Source organism: Schistocerca gregaria, chromosome 6 (assembly GCF_023897955.1).
Source record: "Schistocerca gregaria isolate iqSchGreg1 chromosome 6, iqSchGreg1.2, whole genome shotgun sequence".
Lineage (NCBI taxonomy): Eukaryota > Metazoa > Arthropoda > Insecta > Orthoptera > Acrididae > Schistocerca > Schistocerca gregaria.
Window position 1 is genome coordinate 369,216,076 of NC_064925.1, and position 24,107 is coordinate 369,240,182.

At 38.2% G+C, this 24,107-nt stretch overlaps 1 protein-coding gene across 1 annotated transcript in view; it reads left to right on the forward strand.

Moving 5' to 3' along the window:
- Positions 1-24,107, forward strand: part of LOC126278996 (UNC93-like protein MFSD11) — a 222,230-nt gene that overhangs the window by 182,665 nt on the left and 15,458 nt on the right. The window contains exons 3-6 of the mRNA XM_049979317.1: positions 8,118-8,294; positions 12,223-12,488; positions 15,809-15,934; positions 19,913-20,081. Of these exons, the coding sequence (XP_049835274.1) occupies positions 8,118-8,294; positions 12,223-12,488; positions 15,809-15,934; positions 19,913-20,081 (738 nt within the window). The remainder of the gene's footprint in view (positions 1-8,117; positions 8,295-12,222; positions 12,489-15,808; positions 15,935-19,912; positions 20,082-24,107) is intronic.

A 24,107-nucleotide genomic window follows, 5' to 3' on the forward strand; every position in this document is an offset into this window, starting at 1 on the left:
GTTCCTTCTCTAGATTGTCGCACAGATGACAAAATGGTAGATATCGAAATAGACGACAGAGGGATAGAGAAACAATTAAAATTGCTCAAAAGAGGAAAGGCCGCTGGACCTGATGAGATACCAGTTCGATTTTACACAGAGTACGTGAAGGAACTTGCCCCCCTTCTTGCAGCGGTGTACCATAGGTCTCTAGAAGAGCGTAGATTGGATTAGATTAAATTAGATTAATACTTGTTCCATAGATCATGAATACGACACTTCATTATGATGTGGAACGTGTCAGGTTAATAAAAGATGTCTGTACAAGATATTACATTACACAAAATATTGCATGACACTAATGTTTAAGTTAGTTTTTTTCCCCCTCCCTTACTTTATATCTAAAAATTCAGCCAATGAGTAGAAGGAGTTGTCATCTAGGAATTCTTTTAATTTATTTTTAAATGTTGGTTGACTATCTCTCAGGCTTTTGATGCTGTTTGGTAGGTGACCAAAGACTTTTGTGGCAGCATAATTTACCCCTTTCTGTGTCAAAGTCAGATTTAGCTCTGCATAGTGAAAATCATCCTTTCTACTGGTGTTATAGCTATGCACACTGCTATTACTTTTGAACTGGGTTGGATTATTAACAACAAACTTCATAAGTTAATATATATACTGTAGGTTACTGTGAGGATCCCTAGATCCTTAAATAGATGTCTGCAGGATGACCGTGGGTGGGCTCCTGCAATTATTCTGATTACACATTTTTGAGCAATGAATACTTTTCTACTCAATGATGAATTACCCCAGAATATGATGCCATACAAAAGCAGTGAATGATAGTAGGCATAGTAAGCTAATTTACTGAGATTCTTATCACCAAAATTTGCAATAACCCTAATAGCATACGTAGCTGAACTCAGACGTTTCAGCAGATCATCCATGTGTTGCTTCCAGTTTAACCTCTCGTCAATGGCCACACCTAAAAATTTTGAAAACTCTACCTTAGCTACAGACTTCTGTTTGAAGTCTATATTTATTACTGGAGTTGTGCCATTTATTGTACGGAACTGTATATACTGTGTTTTATCAAAATTTAAAGAGAGTCCGTTTGGTGAGAACCACTTTATAATTTTGTGAAAAATATTATTTACAATTACATCACTTAGTTCTTGGTTTTTGGATGTTATTACTATACTTGTATCATCAGCAAAAAGAACTAACTTTGCATCTTCATCAATGTGGAATGGTAAGTCATTAATGTATATCAAGAACAGTAAAGCACCTAAGACCAAACCCTGTGGGACCCCGTACTTGATGGCCCCCCAGTTTGAGGAATCAGCTGTTGTTTTAACATTACACGAACCACTTATTTCAACTTTCTGCATTCTTCCAGTTAAGTATGAATTAAACCATTTGTGCACTGCCCCCCTCAAACCATAATGATTTAGCTTATCTAAAAGAATTCCATGATTTACACAATCAAAGGCCTTTGAGAGATCACAAAAAATACCAATGGGTGATGTCCGGTTATTCAGAGCATTTAATATTTGATCAGTGGAGGCATATATAGCGTTTTCTGTTGAAGAGCCTTTCTGAAAACCAAACTGACATTTTGTTAGTACATTATTTTTACAAATATGGGAGGCTACTCTTGAATACATACATTCTCAAAAATTTTTGATAGAGCTGTCAGAAGAGAGATTGGATGATAGTCGTTGACATCCGATGTATCCCCCTTTTTATACAATGGCTTTACAATGGCATATTTCAGTCTATCGGGGAAAACACCCTGCTCCATAGAGGTATTACATACGTAGCTGAGAATCCTACTTATCTGTGGGGAATAAGCTTTAAGTATCTTGCTGGAAATGCCATCAATTCCGTAAGAGCTTTTACTTTTCAGTGAGTTTATTATTTTACTGATTTCAGAGGGAGAGGTTGGTGGAAATACAGTTGTTTCAAGCTGCACTGGTATGGCCTCTTCTATTAGAATCCTTGCCTCTTCTAGTAAAGATCTAGATCCTATTTTCTCCACAACATTTAAAAAATGATTATTGAATATATTTTCAATTTCCGATTGTTTGTTAGTACACTTGTCATTTAGTTTTATGGCACTAAGGTGTTCCTGTGCTCTTGGTTGCCCTGTTTCCCTTTCAATAATAGCGTAGCGTTCCAAAGGATTGGAAAAGGGCACAGGTCATCCCAGTTTTCAAGAAGGGACATCGAACAGATGTGCAGAACTATAGACCTATATCTCTAACATCGATCAGTTGTAGAATTTTGGAACACATATTATGTTCGAGTATAATGACTTTTATGGAGACTAGAAATCTACTCTGTAGGAATCGGCATGGGTTTCGAAAGAGACGGTCGTGTGAAACTCAGCTCGCGCTATTCGTCCATGAGACTCAGAGGGCCATAGACACGGGTTCCCAGGTAGATGCCGTATTTCTTGACTTCTGCAAGGCGTTTGATACAGTTCCCCACAGTCGTTTAATGAACAAAGTAACAGCGTGTGGACTATCAGACCAATTGTATGATTGGATTGAAGAGTTCCTAGATAACAGAACGCAGCATGTCATTCTCAATGGAGAGAAGTCTTCCGAAGTAAGAGTGACTTCAGGTGTGCCGCAGGGGAGTGTCATAGGACCGTTGCTATTCACAATATACATAAATGACCTTGTGGATGACATCGGAAGTTCACTGAGGCTTTTTGCAGATGATGCTGTGGTGTATCGAGAGATTGTAACAATGGAAAATTGTACTGAAATGCAGGAGGATCTGCAGCGAATTGACGCATGGTGCAGGGAATGGCAATTGAATCTCAATGTAGAAAAGTGTAATGTGCTGCGAATACATAGAAAGATAGATCCCTTATCATTTAGCTACAAAATGGCAGGTCAGCAACTGGAAGCAGTTAATTACATACATTATCTGGGACTACGCATTAGGAGTGATTTAAAATGGAATGATCATATAAAGTTGATCGTCGGTAAAGCAGATGCCAGACTGAGACTCATTGGAAGAATCCTAAGGAAATGCAATCCGAAAACAGAGGAAGTAGGTGACAGTACGCTTGTTCACCCACTGCTTGAATACTGCTCAGCAGTGATCCGTACCAGATAGGGTTGATAGAAGGTATAGAGAAGATCCAACGGAGAGCAGCGCGCTTCATTACAGGATCATTTAGTAATCGTGAAAGCATTACGGAGATGATAGATAAACTCCAGTGGAAGACTCTGCAGGAGAGATGCTCAGTAGCTCGGTACGGGCTTTTGTTAAAGTTTTGAGAACATACCTTCACCGAAGAGTCAAGCAGTATATTGCTCCCTCCTACATATATCTCGCGAAGAGACCATGAGGATAAAATCAGAGAGATTAGAGCCCACACAGAAGCATATCGACAATCCTTCTTTCCACGAACAATACGAGACTGGAATAGAAGGGAGAACAGGTAGAGGTACTCAGGTTACCCTCCACCACACACCGTCAGGTGGCTTGCAAAGTATGGATGTGGATGTAGATGTAGACAGTTACCTGTTGTTGCAGACTTCTACACAGTGTCTCAAAATTCTTTATAATTGACTACAGCTCACATTACAAAGTAAAATCTGTCATGTTATAAACTTATAAAGTTTAGCCCTCTAGATAGAATGAAATTTCATGACACATTCCATACAACAATGCTCCATAGTAAAACATAGCAATACACTACAGGGAAATAAATTATCCAAGTTGTGCTTTGCAGTAGCAACTAGAAATCTAACACCACTACATTTCACATGTGAAAAAAAGCACACTGACATATCAAGCTAGAGCAAACATTAAAACACGAAAGAAAATCTTAAAGAATTGCTTTGAAACATGGCAGTGAAATCTGTAAAGACACATTGACTGAACTTAAAATTAGTGAATGAATGGATTACTTAATAGAAAAACAAAAATACAAATAAGTGAGCAAGATCTATATAATCGTAATTCGTAAGATTTCTCATTGTCCAACTGTTTCATTTAGCAGCCTACATTGTTCAATGGAATGGTACATCAAGAAAAGTTTTTTTTAGACAAGCTTTGTTAATAATGCAAAGGAAGTAATCTGTCCACAATACTGTGATGTATGTTAGTAACAATACACAGCAGACCAGAGTGGAACAGAACACGTACGCAAAACTCTTGTGCCAATTTGTAAGCCATAAAATTTTGTTTAATAAAGAAGAATTATAATGACTGTATTCTTCACATGTTCAAAAATTCTCAAAATTTCATGCCAATGATATATTATTTTCAGTCCAAAACAGCAGGTGAATTGAACCTACCAATCCTGGATCTCAACTCCATCATGTAACATAGTTTTGATGTGTCATACAATGTCATACATGTGCAAACAGAGAGAGAATAGAATAATGACAATATTTCTTTTAGATATGTATTTGCTTTTAGAATGTATGCTTTGTTGGCAGACTGACCTGTAACATAGCCCAAGGTCTTGGCTGGGTTGCAAGGTGACAGTTCTTTTGTAGATTGATGAAGCAGTAGCAAACACTTTAGTGAATGTGCATATGCTAACTGCTAATATCTGACCAGGAAACTGGACAATGTGTGTTTGTGGCCTGACAGCATGGAGTTTGTGGCTTGTGTTACATGTATAAGATGATTCTGCTCATGGTGTCTGTGTGCACCTTGGAAATGCAGCTTTATACAAAACACTGGTGAGTAAGCAAAGTGTGGTTCTCTCATTCAGTCTGAAGGCACAAAATGGCAAATACTTATTCAGCCTTTTCTGCCAGTTTAAACGATCCTATTCACTTAGTAACCATAATTTCATGTCTTCATTCACATTGTGGGGTCCCTTTGCACAGTGGTCATATCCCTGTGGAAAACACAGGTGCAAGACCTGCTAATTCTGTCCACCCGATATCTCCTGCTCCAGTCATGTAACAGGCTTATCCTGCTCAGTCAGAGACCAGGTCGTATGCAAAAGCAGGTATGTCATGTAACAACTCTACTGAAATCGCTGCACAGCTTTTTATGTTGGTATGACTAAGAGCCAACTATCCATCAGAATGAATGGCTACTATCAGACTGTGGCTAAGAGAAAAATAGACCACCCAGTGGCATAACATATAGCTGAGCACAATGTACTCAATTTCATTGGCTGCTTCATGATCCAGACCATATGAATCCTTCCCTCAACGTCCAGTTTTTCTGAACCATGCAGATGGAAGCTATCCCCGCAATACGTCACTCATTCATGGAACAATCCTGGCCTCAGCCTCCGTTAACGGATTGTCTGTATACCCTCCACCCAACAGCTTTCCCTTCCTCTCTCATATCATCCCCTTCTCTCCACATTACCTTCATTGTGTACTGCCATCCACTGGCTCAACACCCTTGTGTCATGTACCTAGCCTGTGCACCTGCCATTCCTCCCTTCTCACATTCCGAACCAGCAAACCAGCTATCTTCCTTCAATCCACTAGCTACCCACCTGAAACACTCTTCCTGCCTCCTGCCTCTCTTCCTCTACCTACCCCACCACAATCCACCTGATGAACTGCACTCCTGGTAATTTGTGTCCATCCAGCACCAAGTAGTGGCACAAGCCTCTGCTTTTTGGTAAATGGTCTCCGTTAGGAGTAAAGTTTTAACATGTTTTCCATTGATGCATGTCCAGTGTTGCCACAAGGAGGACATGCTGTGCTCCTCCACTGCCACCTCAAAAGATGAATGCTGATTGTAGGGCTGGACAGTACATAGGAGGAACTGAACCTGATACTCCACAATCCTCAAATTATCCTTGACAGAAATGATAGAGGTGTCAGACATCCACACATGGAACTGGTCCAAAACAAGACTGACCCGCCTACCTGCTGAACCTTCTGGGCTGCTTGCTCGAGATGTGAGTTGGTCCTTCTCCAACTGCACTCTCTTCTACAACAATCTGTAGGCATCAAAGGAATCTTGCCCTCATTGGTGAATAGAGTTAGCTTCCATTCCAGACACTCCCTTGCCCACCTTCAGCTCCAAGATGCTAGGGGGAATTTTTACTGTTTGTAATGGATGCAAAGAGGCCAGTTGATTGTCTGCAGAAGCCTACATACTGTCTGGGTTGATGCAGTCCTCCCAATTGCCTGCAAAAATGCAGGACATAGTACAAGACACAGCACGCCCTATTCAACTTGACTGAGAATGCAGGTATACATTTATACCTCCTGTACAAAAATGACTACATAGATTGTTGCTCTCAAAAGTGTATTGAGTAATTAATGTTTTACTTATATGTCAATATGAAATGTGATTTCTTGGAATTTTGAGAGTAGGCATCTTTGTGATCTAAAAGATAGTTTCAGTAGTGCCTCCTCCTGGAGTATTTTTATCACTTCTGTCATGCTCTGTAACAGGGCTTAACTGAGGGTTACATGAATGATTTTAGGAAATTCCATAATCTGGAAGAAATTATTTTCCATAGCTTTTTAATCTTGCAGTGGCTGTCAAGGGGATAATGTTGTGAAATGGGTCTGAGTTGAAAAAGAAGTAACCACATTTTGTCCCGGTATGATTGTGTATTTGTCAAAATACCTTGTTTGAAATGTTTTCATGTACAAACAACTTAATGCTGATAATAAGTTTGCTTTTTTTGTTGAGCACATCATAACAGATTGTTTGGCACGTTTATAAAATAATTTTCTGAAGCTTCTCCCCCCCCCCCCCCCCACCCCCCCACCCCCCCCCACCAGTCTACTGACTGGTTTGATGCAGCCCGCCACGAATTACTTTCCTGTGCTAACCCCTTCACCTCAGAGTAGCACTTGCAACCTATGTCCTCAATTATTTGCTTGACGTATTCCAATCTCTGTCTTCCTCTACAGTTTTTGCCCTCTACAGCTCCCTCTGGCACCATGGAAGTCATTTCCTCATGTCTTAGCAGATGTCTTATCATCCTGTCCCTCCTCCTTATCAATGTTTTCCACATATTCCTTTCCTCTCCGATTCTGCGTAGAACCTCCTCAATCCTTACCTTATCAGTCCACCTAATTTTCAACATTTGTCTATAGCACCACATCTCAAATGCTTCGATTCTCTTCTGTTCCGGTTTTCCCACAGTCCATGTTTCACTACCATACAATGCTGTACTCCAGACCAGACGTACATCCTCAGAAATTTCTTCCTCAAATTAAGGCCGGTATTTGATATTAGTAGACTTCTCTTGGCCAGAAATGCATTTGTTATCAGAACAAAACAATAATCAGTTAGATAATTCTCATCTTTTTGCCATAGGAACAGAACATATAACATATCTCTTGCTAAAATCTCAGGAAAAATCTGCAGAACTGTCCTGTAACTCAAACCACAAACTTCAATTTTCAAGAAGAAACCTTGAACAGATTTGGCTTGGTGTGGAGGCTCCATCAAATTTAGCAATTGCAGTTCTTCTGCCATTTACAACCATTTATTTCTGTGAATTGTTCCTGTGTGGAAATTAATATTTCAGCTGTTTATATGTGGTGTTAATAGTAATTACATTTAAAACACTGAGATGGGGTTGCAAAGAGATGCACCTTATGGAACCACTGACAAAAAAGTTTAACTAGCTTTGCTGTAGAGGTTAATAAAAAATCAACATGAATCATATAGACCATCTTGAATCTTCTCTACCCTTACACACAACTGGTTGGAGTTGCAGACAATGCTTGGTGATTAATTGAACTTTGATATTGTGACTGATATGTTTTACGGTTGGATTACAGTTCTTTGGAACTTAACGTGCACACTTCTGTGATATTTCATGTTATTGCAACCTACAAAAAATCTGAATGGTCTGATCGTCATTTTCATCTTTAATGAAGCTACAGCATGTTGAAAAATTTCTGTCTTATTGATATGAAGTTAGATTCAATGCCGCAATAGTACTGTGCTATTCAGAATTAAAAAACACATTTTTAGATTTATTTAATAATTTATTTATTTTCACAAACTTTATTTTATTACGCATTCATGGAAGTGGCTGTTCCTCATCTTCTTCATTTATAGTGATGTTTTATCTGCTTATTTTACTTATTTTATTGCATAGCTGTCATCTGTTGATTCTACTAGTTTTCTGATTTAAAATATTTCTGTTTTTATTTTCACAGATTGTTCATTCTTACCTTCCTGCTTCCCAAGACATGGCTTTTATATGTGGCCTCTTGTGTGATTGGATTCGGTGCAGCCATAATATGGACAGGGCAGGGCAATTACCTCACACTAAATTCTGACTCTTCAACTATATCTCGGAACTCCGGTATCTTCTGGGCAATGCTGCAAGCCAGGTAAGAATCACTTCCAAATTAGGTTACAGAACTGCTATTTGTTCAGTGTGTGCACGCATGTAAGTGTGTGTGTGTGTGTGTGTGTGTGTGTGTGTGTGTGTGTGTGTGTGTGTGTGTGTGTGTGTGTGTGTGTGAGGGGGGGGGGGGGGGCGGTGCGCACACACACACACACACACACACACACACACACACACACACACACAACACTCAACAAATTTTTTTTTTCAAATATTCACCAACATTTTGTTTGTCTGTACAAATATCTCGGAAATAATATTTGTCAATCAAAGCATTATAGGTTTGTATTATTATATCACTGGTGTGACTGAGTAGAATAAAACAATTATTTAGGGGAACTATTAACCTACTGATATTTGTAAGAGTTTCATGACAGAAGTTGTAAGGATAGTGCCCAATGGAAGTCATTTTGCAGAAAAATGATTCGTTTGGATTAAAGAGAAGAAAATGATCTGAACTTCATATATTAAATTTATATAGTATCTTCAGCTCAGAAATAGCCACACTATCCTTTGTGACCTGGTATGTGGTGTTATTCAGTGTGTAATAATTTATAATGTTTCAAGAGTTTAAACATGGCTGTGCTTCAGCAACTGTGCATGCAAGATCTTCGGTGGATTGGAAATAACAGCCAACCATTTGCAAAAATACAGGTTTATTAAATGTAAATGTATTGTACAAATAGCATGATGTGGTGGTGGCTGAGACAGTTTAAGGCACAAGTGACACAAGCTGCCACTTGGCACACCAAACTGAGAGGGGTGCCAAATTGCTAGATATCAATATGGGCTGTTTCACAATTAGAAGTCACCGATGGAGGTGCCAAGCTGAGAGGGATGACCAAGTGCAAGTATTATATATGTGCATATCACGATTAGCAGTGAAACTGACACCAGGAAAGGGTGTAAAGGAAAATTGGGGTGGGGCAGGGAGGAGGTGGGGGGTTTGCAAATGTTACGTCATTTGTGTTGAAAAATGCATCAAATTGGCCCTGGCTGGTGGTATCCTGCTAGCAGCAGGTGAAACTGTCACTAACCTGAAAGCCAGTTCATATCCTAAATGTAAATTTATCCTCAGAAATGCTGGGGTCTGCGACCTGTTAACGTGTATAAGGAAGTATTGTGCGTAACCTAGTAAAAACTGTGAAGTGTACTTCAGATTATACATACAACACCGCAGAGCCAAATCTGCTGGTGGTACAAAATATGACAGTTGCTGTTGACCCTTATATAATTGTCAAGAAATGTATCACAGGAGAATGTCATGTAAAGATTGAAAACCTTAAATTGGCAGACTTTTGAAGGCAGAAGCAAATTATTCTGTGGAAGGCTCCTTACAAAACTCCAAGAGCCATTATTAAGTGAAGACTTTAGACAAATTCTTTGGACATCTATATATCACTTCCATACAGACTGTGAGGCAACTATTGGACTAATTACAGCACATACAAAGCATTTAAGCAGTCAGTCGCCCCACACTTCATACACTATTGGAACAGGAAGAAATCCTAACATGCAGCATCATGCTGAGTACCCTCTACCATGTGCTTCAGTGGTTTGCAGAACATGTATGTAAATGTAAATGTGGAATAAGGTGCTGTATTGGGCAAAACCGATTACTGTAAAACGTTTTGTTATTATGTTAAAACATCTATTACAGAAGCAAACAAGTGGTGGTAATTTATGTACTGGTGACACTGTTGATGATTATAAGAGTTCTGCATCATATTTTGATTAAATGTATATTATAAATATTGATGTCAGGAGTTTTAGATGTCAGTCTTGCTCGGTATAATAATTATGTGAATCTGTCGTTATCATTATCAGTATCTTGCATTTCACTGTTTATAATTATACTGACATAAGAGTTAAATCTCAAATAGAGTGTGAGACAGTTATCGTGCAATAATACATCTTAAACAATCATTGAAAAAGACCAAAGCCTGGCCTTTTTCAATCTAAGCTTGAGCCATGTACTTGAAGACCTTGATATTAATGGGCATTTAAACCTAATTTTCCTTCCTGTGCCAATTACGACAATGATTTCATACCACTGCGAGCTAACCACAGCACTTGGACATTTGCTTCAGTTTACTAGTAACTGGCTTCTCGCATCTGTTTCTATCATGTGAACAGAACTGCAAATTAAAATGTGCTAATTTTTATACACGTGACTCATAACAATGACTGGCTTGCTAGCTCCATTGAAGGTATCAAGACACTACTTTTATGCAGGATATGCATTAATCATTTATTGAAAAGTCTTAGTATTAAAAGAGATTATTACTTGCATTGATATTGGTACTTTTCTTCATGTGCCTCTTCAGGTATTAATTCTGTACGTAGAACTTGGCAGCATGTCATCTTGGTCACTGATTTTGAGGCATATGCCACAAATTTGATAACAGTAATTTCAAGGATTTCTTTTCATGCCTTGTGATTTATGTCACTCTCTCAAACATTCCCATCTCCTGCAGTGCATCTTATGTCCTGTTCTCTTGTCTTTGTGTCATTCATTACTTTTTCCTTTTCTCTTTCATTAATGTTGGTCTGTGATCTTTAACATTTTTCAGACTTTGCCAGATACTACATCTGTTGCTCAGTTTTCTCCAGTTGGTGTGTTCAAATTATTCAAAATAACTGTTTCGGATTCTGTCCCTCCAATTCTTATTTTCTTTATTTACAGATATTTCATCTCTTTCATTTTGATCTATTTGCATCCTCACTCATTGATAAAGATTCAAAGCTTTGGTCAATCTCAGAGTGCAGACTGTATTAAAAAAATAACATTGTGACCAGTTTCTTCTTCTGTCTCCCCCTCCCTTGCACTGATACTAAGACTACTGTTATTTTAAAACTTGTTCTGATGCCTTTCTTTAAATCATGATGTTGAGGCTTCATTCCCCTCTAGTTTGAATTTTCCTCATTCTTTTTCCTGCAAGCATTTATGTGCATTACCTGCTTCATTTCTTCCACCTAAACAGTGGTATTGTGTTAAAGGTTTTATTCTCTACATGTTATTATCAAGAGTTTGCCTGCAAAAAGGAAACCATTCAATTGAACTGGTTTCATCTGGTAATTTCTGATGATGAGTTCTTCAACTCTGCTGCCAGATGTCTTCATTATCTTGTCAAGTTATAAAATAAAAAAATCAAGGGACTGAAGCTGTGCTTTTGCTGGACTTCTTACCTCATTAAGAATTCAACTCCAGGTTGTGTACATGTTCCTGATGGATCCACTTAAAGGCCACTGGATATCACATCCCTCTACAGATTTAAGAGTTTGGAAATATCTTCAAAGCTCTGTTTATTCAAAGGTCACACTGTTCTTATTATAATTTATCTTACACTTGTTTCCTTCAGAGAAATCTCTAAAATCCTGCAGCACATCTTTCTAGACACAAATGATTTCTACATTCAAGATTCTTAAAGATAGGAATGGTTATTGCAGCTTCCCAGTCTTTATTAAGATTTGATGTGTTGCATCTTTCCCGTTTTTTATCTTTTTAGATTTGTATGCATTTCACTTAACTCCAGTTTCTCACCAGGCTTTCTTTTTCATTCCTTAATCTGCTATTAGTTTTCAGTAAGTCACGAATTAATTCTAAAATGGTATTTCTGTTTTTGTTGAACTCTCCCTTCTTGCATTTTATGAATTTCAGAGGGCATTCATAGCATTTTTCAATATTCTGCGTAATATTTTCTAATTATCCTATTGCTCTTGTGGATTTTCTCACAATTTGGCTTTTGCTGAAATTCAGATTGTAATTTTATGCATTACTCTAAAGATATATTCTGTCGGTAGTTTTTATGTACATTTATTTAGATATGCCTAAGTTCTTGCTTTTTAATTGAATTACAAAATTGATATGTGATTTTAAATTTCTAACAGTCTCCTTGTTACTCTTGCAGCATGTTTTTTGGAAACCTCTTTGTATACTTCAAATTTCAAGGGAAAACACACATTGACCATGAAACTCGCATGGTAGTCTTCATTGTCCTTATAGTTCTCGCGGCAGTGGGGATAGTATTCCTCTTGGTACTAAGGCCTGCAGAGAGGGCAGATGGAGAGATGGTGGGTAAAGATACCACAGGCCCACTCACTGCACTGAAGAAGGCATTTAGGTTGTTCTTTACCAAGGATATGATGCTACTCACCCTAACTTTTTTCTACACAGGTGAGTGAATAGATTATTGTACGCAGACTTTGTATATCTGGAGATACAAACAATTTAGTTATAAGGACAGACATAAATATTGTACTCAGTTTCCTAGAACCATAGATTGCTCTTGTTTTGGAAGTTAACACAACAGAGAGAAAGACTAAATATAGAATACTGTAATAAATGGAACTGTGTCATTTAAGAATGCTATTTAATAAGAATGAGATGCAGGATGTTACTGCAATTAATTATAAGTATTTATTGTTACATTATTAATATTGGTAGAGGAAGGAAATCATAAATAGTTACAGAAGTTTTTAGGCACGAAAGCTAGAAATTAGTAACCTCGTAAAGAATTATCTGAATAAATGAAACTGGGTGTCACAATTTACAGTGATACAGGACAAACCAACAATGATAAACTTGCTAAAGTTCATACAGAAAGATGGAGAGCTCAAAGGAAATTTTGAAAAATGTTAGAATGCAACTGAATTTGAGATAGTTACATTTGAATTTATAAAAGGAAAAAAGAGGAGCGAGGTTGGACATAAAAGAAAACACATTTTATAGAGGAGGAATTGCTGTGGAAGAACAATAAAACTTAGGAGCTAGGAAAGCAAAAGAACAAAACATAAACAGAAAGAGGATAAATATGCTTAAAGTGTAAAAGACAAAGACGGAAATAAAACAACAGAAAAAATGAACTCTATTGGAACAAGAGAAAGAAAACTCAAGAGTTTTAATATTAAGTTACAAAATGTTCATATATCTCATGTTGTAAACATTATTATGAGCTCCTTGTCCAGTCCCTCAAGGCCCAAGGGACATTAACTGGCAACCGTGTCATCGTATGCATTCAGCTTACATGGCTGCTGTATGGAGGGACCTATGGTCAGCACACCATTCTACTGGCTCTTTTGCCAACTTGGTGCTGCTGTTTTTCATTGCAATAGCTCCTCAGTTGGCATCACAAGACTGAGTATATCCTGTACCAGGCCGCCTGCCAAGGAAAAACCATTTGCAGTGTTAGGAATCGAACCCACGTCCTCCACATGTTAGTCATCTATGCTACCTACTCAACTATGGAGGCAGACAAATAATATTGCATAGGCTTGCACAATATTAAAATTGTCTTAGCTATAATAAGTTGTTTTGTTCCATTTCAGATATTTTAAATATGTTCCTGAGGTTACAGGGGAGTTTTCCTCTAGCATTTGGTTCAACATTAAGACAACATAGCTTTGATTTTTGTTTCATAGTTTTTTTTTTCCCCTGGAAGCTATTTACTTGTCACATTTGGTCCATGTCATGATGTCAGGATTGTATTTGAAGTTTTGGTTAATGTAATGTATCGACTACCTTACGTGATGGGCTATGTGGTTTTCTACATGCAATATTGACTGTTATTCTGACCTTTTTTTTACTGTTGTTTGAATAAGCTACTAATATTGGAGGTGCTTCATTACAAGATTGACTTACAACTTAATGCAGAAAAAATCAATACAAAGTGCAAAATTTTCTGTGTGATTATCATTGAATAATGGGATTATCCCATCTGCGTAGTCTGTAATATTATCACAAGTAATGATGCTAAGGATATAATGAGTATGTAATATGGAAAGTTAAAATGGCTCTAAGCACTATAGGACTGTCTTAAGAAACGTTAGGTCCTCTGTCCTTATTTCAAAACATGTGGCTGCAGTCTACAAGTGAGTTTCCATTTGATCCAATCAACACCAGTGGACAAACTTTACACTGACACGTTTCATTTTCAAACCAACTGACAGGATTGTGGAAATGGATCAACGACAGATCTGCAGTTCTTGTGCCAACTCATCAGTGGTCAATTGTCAGTATGATCTGATTAACTGTTTCACTTGCTCAGTCTTCTCTTTGTTTCTGGAGGTTCATGGTCTTCCACTGTGGTGCTCATCCTCCAACAATTCCTGTCCATCTGGAAATGTCGAAAATCACTCATAAATGGCTGTTTTCGTTAAAGAAGATGGTGGTTTTTTGTTAAAACAGCGTTCACAAAAAAAAACTTTGTAAGGCTAACAAAGTCTCTGAAGCAGATTTTTCCCAATCTGCACATGAATCTGATGTTCATCCTCTGATTTCACTGCAACATTTTGCAAACAGAATACCACACACTCTTACCTGTAAATAAACAAAAAATATTACACAGATTATTGTGGAACAATCAAGAATAATTAGTTAAATCAGAGTAATTAATTCAGACTAATATGAGGGGCAGCAAAACAGGTACAATGAAATTCCAGGACGTTTTTGACTGTCCTTTGTATGTCCTCCTGCATGCGATATATAATTTCTGTATTTGATGTTCCATCACATTTCTACATTTTTGTTTGCTGTAAATTTTATTATTATGTGCACTATGATTTCAAAGCTTTTTTTTAGTTTTTATTTACTTTTTGAATCTACTATGGTTCTGAGGTTGCTCAAGCCATTTCTGTTATCTTTTTCCTGTGTCTTGCCATAAAATATCACATGCAGTTTCATTTACTCTCTTTAAACTTTGTGACATTACTGGCAGCCAGCCAGCCTTGATTTTATTTTTAATGCAATATATGAAGTACCTTTGTCCAGAATTTTACCTTGAAGACAAAACTGATAGCTTACTTTCCTTAGTTTCCTTCCATGTTGTCTAAGCAAATTATCTTGCAGGGTAGCACTGTTAAAGTAAATGCAGTACCTATTCAGGAAAGATTAGCAATAATAATATAATGTAAAGTAAACTACAGGTCTTGGAGATGTATGTTTTCAGAGATCATGGAATCCGTTTCAGTTAACACTGTTACCATCATTTTTCCAAAATTTAAATTCTCTACAACTTCTGTTGAAAACTTTGCGTGCAATTGTGTGGGAGTTAATAAAGTAGTTAATAAATTAAAAATTTACGAAATTACATCTTTGCTTCTGTGGATGTTCTGGAAAACTACTGCAGATACACGTCTGGGACATGTGTTATTAGATTCATCAGATCAATAACAACAAAATAAGTGGAAGTCATTCTTTACTTTCATCTTGTACAGTTTTGCAATGGCTTCATAGTAGCAAAGCTGCTAAATTTCTGGCAAAATCTTTCATTACGTGTAACTCTGTAACCAATCATTTGTGGAACTTTGTTTGTATCAACTTTTTTCTTTAGTTTTACTTTTAGAATAACACATTAAAATATTTGTATTTCTTCATGATTAACTCTGTGTATTATAGTATCAAATGTTGCCTTCATTTTCATTTCACAGCTGAGAAGTTATAGTTGTCTAAGTCTTGCACTAGTGCAAACAAATTGTATATATTCTCTATTTCTACAGGAATTGAACTTTCGTTCTTCAGTGGAGTATATGGGCCAAGTGTAGGATTCACTCTTCAGATTGGGCCAAATGCAAAGCAGCTTGTGGGGTTGTCTGGAATATTTATTGGTGTTGGTGAAGTCACAGGTGAGACTGATTAATCTGTTCACAGCATATTATCATCCAAAATTTTATTTGCAAGTTGTTGTTGTTGTGGTCTTCAGTCCTGAGACTGGTTTGATGCAGCTCTCCATGCTACTCTCTCTTGTGCAAGCTTCTTCATCTCCCAGTACCTACTGCAACCTACATCCTTCTGAATCTGCTTATTTGCAAGTATATCACTACTATTAATTGATTGATTTTTTGCCCAACGAACTGTTGTAGATGTAGATAACAAACACCCAAATAAAATTCTGCTGCAATGTGTATAATATGTTTGTTTCAAGTTTTTCTCTGCTAAATGTAAACCATTAAATTTTATAGTTTCACACACACATAAATCAAATAGTTTTACATAATTAGTAAGATATATCAGGTCAGGATCATCCTGCTATTGTATGTGACATTAGGCAGTAGCGCCTGTGACTGTCTGGCTGAAGGTGAGGCAGCCATTACCTTACTTTTTGAACTAAGGGTTCATCAACTGCTTCAGATAGAGGAATTCTCCTTTAAGGAGACCTGTTGAAGGTTTTATAAATGACACATTTTCAATTAAAAACCTGCTGCCATATGCCGAGCAAGATGGCACACAGCTTAGTGATAATCCAGGACTTGAAATGGTGCAAAAACTTCAAAGAAGACTACAGACACAAATAGAGACAATAAATATAGTAACATTAACTGAGAAAAGTGAAAATCGGTGGGTTTCGAGAAGAATAGAAAGAGACCAGTCCTCAGATTTAGTGAAATTAAGCAGAAAAAGAGATAGTTGAGAAAGGTCTAACTATTCAACTGACATAGGAACAAGAAAGAGATGAGAAATCGTGATATTAGTGGAGGAATTACAAAGGCCAACAGATATTCAGTACACCAACAAGAGGAATGAGAAGGCAACAATTAGTGTGCTGTAGGAGAAGTTAACTTTGATGCACTTAAATGCGCCCAAGTCTGGATACACCAAAGATATGTTTCCAGGTAGACCCTGAAGAGACTGCCTCTGAATGGAGAGAGAGGAAGAGGGAGAGAGGGAGAAAGACAGACAGAGAGAGAGAGAGAGAGAGAGAGAGAGAGAGAGAGAGAGAGAGAGAGAGAGAGAGAGAGAGAGACCTAAATGTGCAGCTTAAGTCAGGTAGAACTGCATTTGAAAAAGTGTTGCACATAGCTATGCTCAAAGAAATGCAGATCACCACCACCTATGCTCCTGGATGAGAAGTGGGTTAGTTGTGCAAAACACTTGGTTTAAGGGTAGGACTATTCCAATCTATCACCGATAACATCATTGCTGATGAAGCAATAGACTTGCGTATGATATCAAGGCGATACCTAGTGAGAACCTTAACAGTGACCACTGACTCTAAGTAGCACAACTGCATAGTATTCTTGAAATATACCCAAAAGCTGGAGGAAGACAGCGAAAATAATATAGGATTGTTGTTCAGAGTAGTGAATAATGAACTAAAGTCTTTGGTTAGCGTAAAGGCGATGGAGGATGTCAATCAAAATCTAGTCAGGAAGGAGCAAGAGGTTGGGGAGGTCATGAAGAACTATTTTGATCATCTAGACAGATACCAGCAAATTATAGAAAACCTGCAATCATCTGGGCATGGACTGAAGCATCACTTAAGATTATACTGAATAGGAAATCACCAGCAATGAATGTGAAAAAGACTAAAGCAGAAGTGGCCCAAGGTATACAGTGGCTGTATAGAATACTCAGTGCAGCATGGAAGGACAACACAATGCTGAAAGGTTGGAGTAAAAGTGTTGTTACATCTCTGTTCAGGAAAAGTAATCATCAAAAGTTTTCTACCTTTCGAGGAACTGCACTTCTTACACACAGTCTGAAGATTCTTGAGAAGCTCCTGTAACAGATATTAAAAACAATATTGGATCTGCAGTTAGAAGAGTAACAGTATGGATCTGGGCCACAGAAAGTCATTAGCAGATATAATATCCAGAGTCCTTATGTTAATGGAGAAATACCGAGAGAAAAGTGAATGATTGGCTCCTTGTGGTCCTTGATATTGAGAAAGTACATTATATTGTGAAAAATAAATGAAAGGTGCTTGCAGGTTTAGTGGGGAAGATTAACTGTTTATGAGCACAGTACTAGCAATTGCAATTTGACAAAAGTCATTCACCCCAGTTTCAGACTAAGTGACATTCTCTTATCATGAATGGCATAATGAACACCAAGAAATCCAATGCATAACTAAATGCTTTGGATTTTGTGTATGATTTTGTGACCCACGAAGAAAAAGTGCTGAAAATACAGTTTAGGTTGGACAAATGAATTGATAAATTTCAGAAATATGGTCTAAAACTAAGTGAAGCCAAACAGTAGTATCGGCAGTGAATAGTAAAGAGTAACTAGCAAACATCAAGTTAGGTTATTGTTCCCCGTGAAAAGTGTAAAATTGTGCCTACCTTGGTAGTGTAATATCTCAAGACAGTCTGGCCATGAAGGAACTTATAAATAGTGTTCAGAAGATCTCACATTTCCATCTACATGTTAGTCTGCTTTTGTGGGATCCCAAAATGCCAAGAAAATGAAAATCAGTTATGAACAACACCTAGGTCAAACCAAGGCTAAGAAAGGCTATAAAGAGCAACTCATTACAACTACAGGTGTCAGAGATGTAGCTCTTGAGTTGTGCAGTACAGAAAACAAAACTGGACAAATTACGAAAACTAATAGAGCAAGTCAGAAAATTTAGAACTAAGTGGTTTGGGCACTCGTAAAGGATGAAAGCAACAAGGTTGGTGAATGGGAAGACTGCAAACCCAGTGGATGAATATTACAAATGGGACAGAGGAAACACCTGATGGTATCGTGAACTATAAGATTTATTTGGATCAGAAAGTGACTGTCACTTCAGTCCAGGTGTACAAGGAAGGAAGGAATGTTGTCCATTTGCTCTTATCATTGCACATAATATGGCTTCCAGATCAACAGCTATGCAGGCAGTGGATACATTCACTATTTTTTTTTACTGAATTCTCTTTGCAGGGCCATGCTAGCCTTACTGTTTTACTGTCCACTTTCACCGTCAGCTTTAACATTCTCTTGCAAGAAGTATACTTGCTGCACACAAAGACAAAGCGAACAAAAAATTAATTATAACAGTTACATTACATTACCTGTTGCAATTGTTCACTATATACTGGTAACCATGTGACACTGTTGAAGAGAACAGAGTGCACAGCCTAGCTCATTCTGTGGGTGATTGTTGCCATGGTAGCTGTTCTGTAAATAGTTCTTGTCAGCTACTTTGTTATTCCAGTTAAGGAGTAATTTACAACATTTGCGGCCCAGTCAGTCAACTGTGCTCAAGAGAAAATACTTACTATACTTAAAAACTAATTGGACAATGTAGTTTTGAGTACTCGTAAGAAGTTTCAGGCACCAATGCGACAGTTCAGTTTGTAAACAAATGCAGCTATTTATTTAGTTGGCAGATGCAAGAAGTTTACTTCTCCAATTGATGTGACAACTCATTTCATATATTGATGGCTGTTCCAATGGGGCAAATGCATGTCCTGTTATGCATTAAACAGAAGTACAGGGTGTGGAATGAATTGACTCACATGAATGTTGTGAAAAAGAATTTCTGTTCAGTGAAAGATTTTGAAATCTACTTATTTTTCTTGATGTATTAATGAGATAATAGCATCATATAATTTTAAATTATTTCATATGCTTAAATATTTTTAATAACAAAATTCAGTTTATAAGCTATACTTTGTAGAATAGAACTCCAGAATTCAGAAAATGGTCATCATTGTTCTGCAAGAGAATTGTTAGTAATATTAATAAAATAGTATAAAATAACATGGGAATGACAGAAACCAAAATATTTTCAAAGACTATAAATTTAATACATTGTTGCTCAATACTGTTGTATATGCTTTCGCTACTAATGCATGCCATGACCTTAATTTACTGTTGTTGTTATCTTTTTGCAGGTGGATTGTTGTTTGGAATTTTAGGACATAAAACAATACGATGGGGCAGAGACCCAATTGTAATAATGGGCTTTGTAATACATCTCCTCTCATTTTTTCTCATATTCCTCAATCTGCCTAATTCAGCACCATTTCAAGATACTAATGACGAAGCTTATATTTCAAGCAGGTAAACATTTTCTTCATGATGTAATAATTAGAGAATTATTTCTTTCCCTCTGCTTTCTTATTATATGGCACTGCATACTCTTTTGCGGTCACTCTGTAGTACTCTTGCAAATAAGTGGGCATTACTGAACGATATTCCATTGCACTTGTGCATAGCGCTTGTAATAACTACCACAGCAAATTTTCAGGTAAGAAATAATAGGAACAGAACAATCGGTTAAAATCCTATTGGTTTTTTAATATTCTTGCATGTCCAAATTCCAGATATAAATAGTCTTTTTCTGTTCTGAAATAGGACATTACAGAAACAGGACTGATTGATATAAAACAATAAGTAAAACAATTTATTATCCAGTGCAATGATCCATTATAGTCAACATAAGATCTGAGTGAGCTGTAATTCGACAAACTTGCAGCTGTAATTGTCACCAAATGACTTTGCTGGTGTAAAGGCAGAATGTGCTGCTACAGAAGAATGCTCAAGATTTGATGGGCAGATGACAACTAATGAGGAGGTACTGAATGGAACTGGGGAGAAGAGAAATTTGTGGCACAACCTGTCTAGAACAAGGGATTGGTTGATAGTACACATTCTGGTGTGTTAAGGGACCACCAATTTAGTACTGGAGGGAAGTGTGGGGGGTAAAAATCATAGAGGAAGGCCAAGGGATGAATACAGCAAGCAGTTTCAAAAGGATGTAGTTGCAGTAGTTATTCGGGGATGAAGAGACTTGAACTGGATAGAGTAGTGTGGAAAGCTGCATCAAACCAGTCTTTGGACTGAAGGCCACAACGACAGACAGACAGACAGAAAGGAAAGAAACTGAAGTTAGTTGTTTACAAGAAGTACAGCAGCCTCAGTTTGCATCATATAGTATAAGCAATACCTTCTATATTGCAGACCAACCAACCAACCTTGGTTCTTTCCAGTAAGCTAGTTTAAAATGTCTTTTCTTTTCTTTTTTTCTTTCTTTCTTTCTTTTTTAAAAAACACCAACATGCTATTGATATGAACCTGTCCAGGTGATAGCAGCATCACCGAGTGAGGAATGGCTGCTAGTCAGACTCGCACAACCTTCATGTACTGTCAGTGAGTGTGCTATCCGTGTGTAGAATGAGGAAGACACGCAGACTAACTGAATTTGACCAAGGGCAGATTGTGATGGGGCAGAGACGTGGCAAAAGCATTTTGGAAACTGCATAACGTGTCAGGTTTTCGAGGAGTACTGTGGTGAGTGTCTTCAACATGCGGCAAAACCAAGGTGTAACCAGGTCTAGACATGGGGTTGAGTGGCCACCCCTCATTACAGATATCAGAGATCATAGGCTGGCCAGACTGGTAAAACAGGATAGGTGGTGAACTGCTGTGGAACTAACATCAAAGTTTAATGCTGGGCAGAGTACAAGTGTGTCTGATCACACAGTTCACTGGATACTCCTAACGACAGGCTTCCACAGCCGATGCCGATGACCTATGCATGTACCAATTTAACAGCATGACATCATAAACTAAGATTGACATTTGCACATGACCATTGACACGGGATGTTGGCACAGCAACGGAGTGTTGAATGGTCTGATGAATCCCAGTACCTTCTTCATCATGCCAATGGGGAGTTACAAATCAGTCGTGTTCCAGGGAACAGCTCCTTGACAACTGTAGTGCAGGATGGAGAAAAGCTGGCAGCGGCTCCCTTATGCTCTGTGGAACATTCACGTGGGCATCCATGGCTCCAGTGGAGCTTGAGCAAGGCACTGTGACAGCCAAGGACTATCGTACACTGGTTGCAGACTACGTACACCCCTTCATGAGAATCATGTTTCCTGATAACAGTGGCACTTTTCAACAAATGCATCATGTCACAAGGCTAAGAGTGTGATGGAGGGTTCAAGGAACACAGTGGTGAATCCAATTGATGTGCTGGCCCCCCAGCTCGCCAGGTCTGAACCCAATATAACACATTTGGGATGTGATTGAATGTGTCTTCAGAGCTCATTGCCCCCTCCCCATAATTTATAGGAATTAGGTGACTTGTGTGTGCAGATATGGTGCCAGCTCCCTCCATTGACCTACCAAGTCGTCATTCATTCCGTGTCACAACATGTCGCCACTCTTATCTGTGCCAAAGGTGGACATACTGGCTGTTAGATATGGAGTCATAATGTTATGGTTGATCAGTATATTTTAGTGGTGAAGTGATTCACCAAATCATATGCCAAAGATCACTAATAAGTTCATACAACTGCCCTACACAGAATTTTTACATCATAATAAAAATAAAAATAAAATTGAGGATCACCTTGATAAAATATTGCAGGTACACCATATGTTATGTAAGAAATCTATGTCAGTAGAAGATGTTAGTACATTTTTATTAACTGTACCTGGTTAAATTAGCCTTGTCATGTTGATCTTCAGCATTTTACTATGATGTTAACAGAGGTTCATAAAAACAGTCTGTACAAACTTTTATATTTCTGTTGTATTAGTTATTTAGTGGTTCAGTTAACCACTATGATATGAGGTGACTATGCTTGATTTTAGCTTTTTGACAATTTTCAAATTGTTGTGTAATTATATTTCTTCAAAAATCATGGTGAACAAAGCCTTCATTGGCTGCCACCATGGCTTGCAGTTAACATCATTAAATGTGCTGACAATAACAAGTGAAAATGCTATCATAACATGCAATCAAAATGATAAAGTTGAGTAAGCAGATGTGTGCAAATAATGGTTGTTGGGACATAGTGCTGAGTGTAGCGGTATTGAAGTATCAACTTAAAGGAAGACCCCCTCCTGCAGAGAGCTCAGAACTCCTTTGTGAATACATGGTTGGCTACCACGTGGCCCCAGCCTTTGTGGCATTCCTTCCTTTCTGTGCTGCAATTTATTCATCCACTACCCCTTCCCCTTTGCCTCTTCATCGAATGGTTGCCTTGGTGCAGATCTTCCTTGGACTTAGTTTATGATTGGGACTAGGATTTCCAGTTCCAGCATTTACTACAACTTTTCATTAAATAGACACGTATTCCCCATTGTTGGGTTTGACCTGACACTAATTTTCAAAATTCTCCAGAAGTGCAGTGTATGCTTCACCCTTGTGCCTTTCCATTTTGCACCCTTCCCTTTAATATGGAAATGTATCCATAATTCAGCATGGTAGCCATCCTGTTTGGGGGGGGGGGGGGGGGGGTGTCGTCAAGTAACTGCATGGTGATAGCCCCCTGATGATTCAGGGGTTGAACTGAACTGTTGGTGCCTGAACTGAAAACTCCCCATGTATGCCAAGGAGTACGTGTCCGTCGTGATTGGCATGTGCAACATATCTATGAAGACAATCAAATACCAGCTTGACAGGTGCTGCCTGGTGGCAGAACCGTGGCAGCAGTGTCTTGGAATGGTGTCTCTGATTCACTCTCTCGCCACCTGTGAGGTTCGGTCAGTGATAAGGTTCATTAATGCACAAAACATAGTGTCCATTGAAATTCATCATCAGCTCTGTCAGGTCTATGGGCAGAACATCAAGAGCAAACAGATGTTTCTTTGCTGATGTATGCTTTTTCCTAAAGTCATCAACGTGTCCATGATGAAAGCACAGTGTGTGACTGTCCCTCATCAACAATCACCTGGTTGAGCTGGTGTGGCAGTGCATCCTGGAGAACCATTGCTTCACAATTATGGAGCTCAGCAGCCATTTTAAGCAGATATTGTGATCCTTTTACATAAAATTGTCATGAAGCACCTGCTGTCCATGAAGTTGTATGCCAGGTGGGTGCTGAATAACCTGACACCAGTGCACAAAATGAAACACTTCGGAGCAGCACTGGAATTTCTGCGGTGGCATCATGATGATGGTGACAAGATCCTCGACAGGGTAGTCACTGGTGATGACATGTCAATTTCTCACTTGGCCCCAGAGACCATTGGCTTCACTGTGGGTCACATTCACAGGCAGCAGACTTCTACAACACAGGAATACAAAAGTTGATCCCATGATATGACAAGCATCTGAGTTCTTTTGGTGAC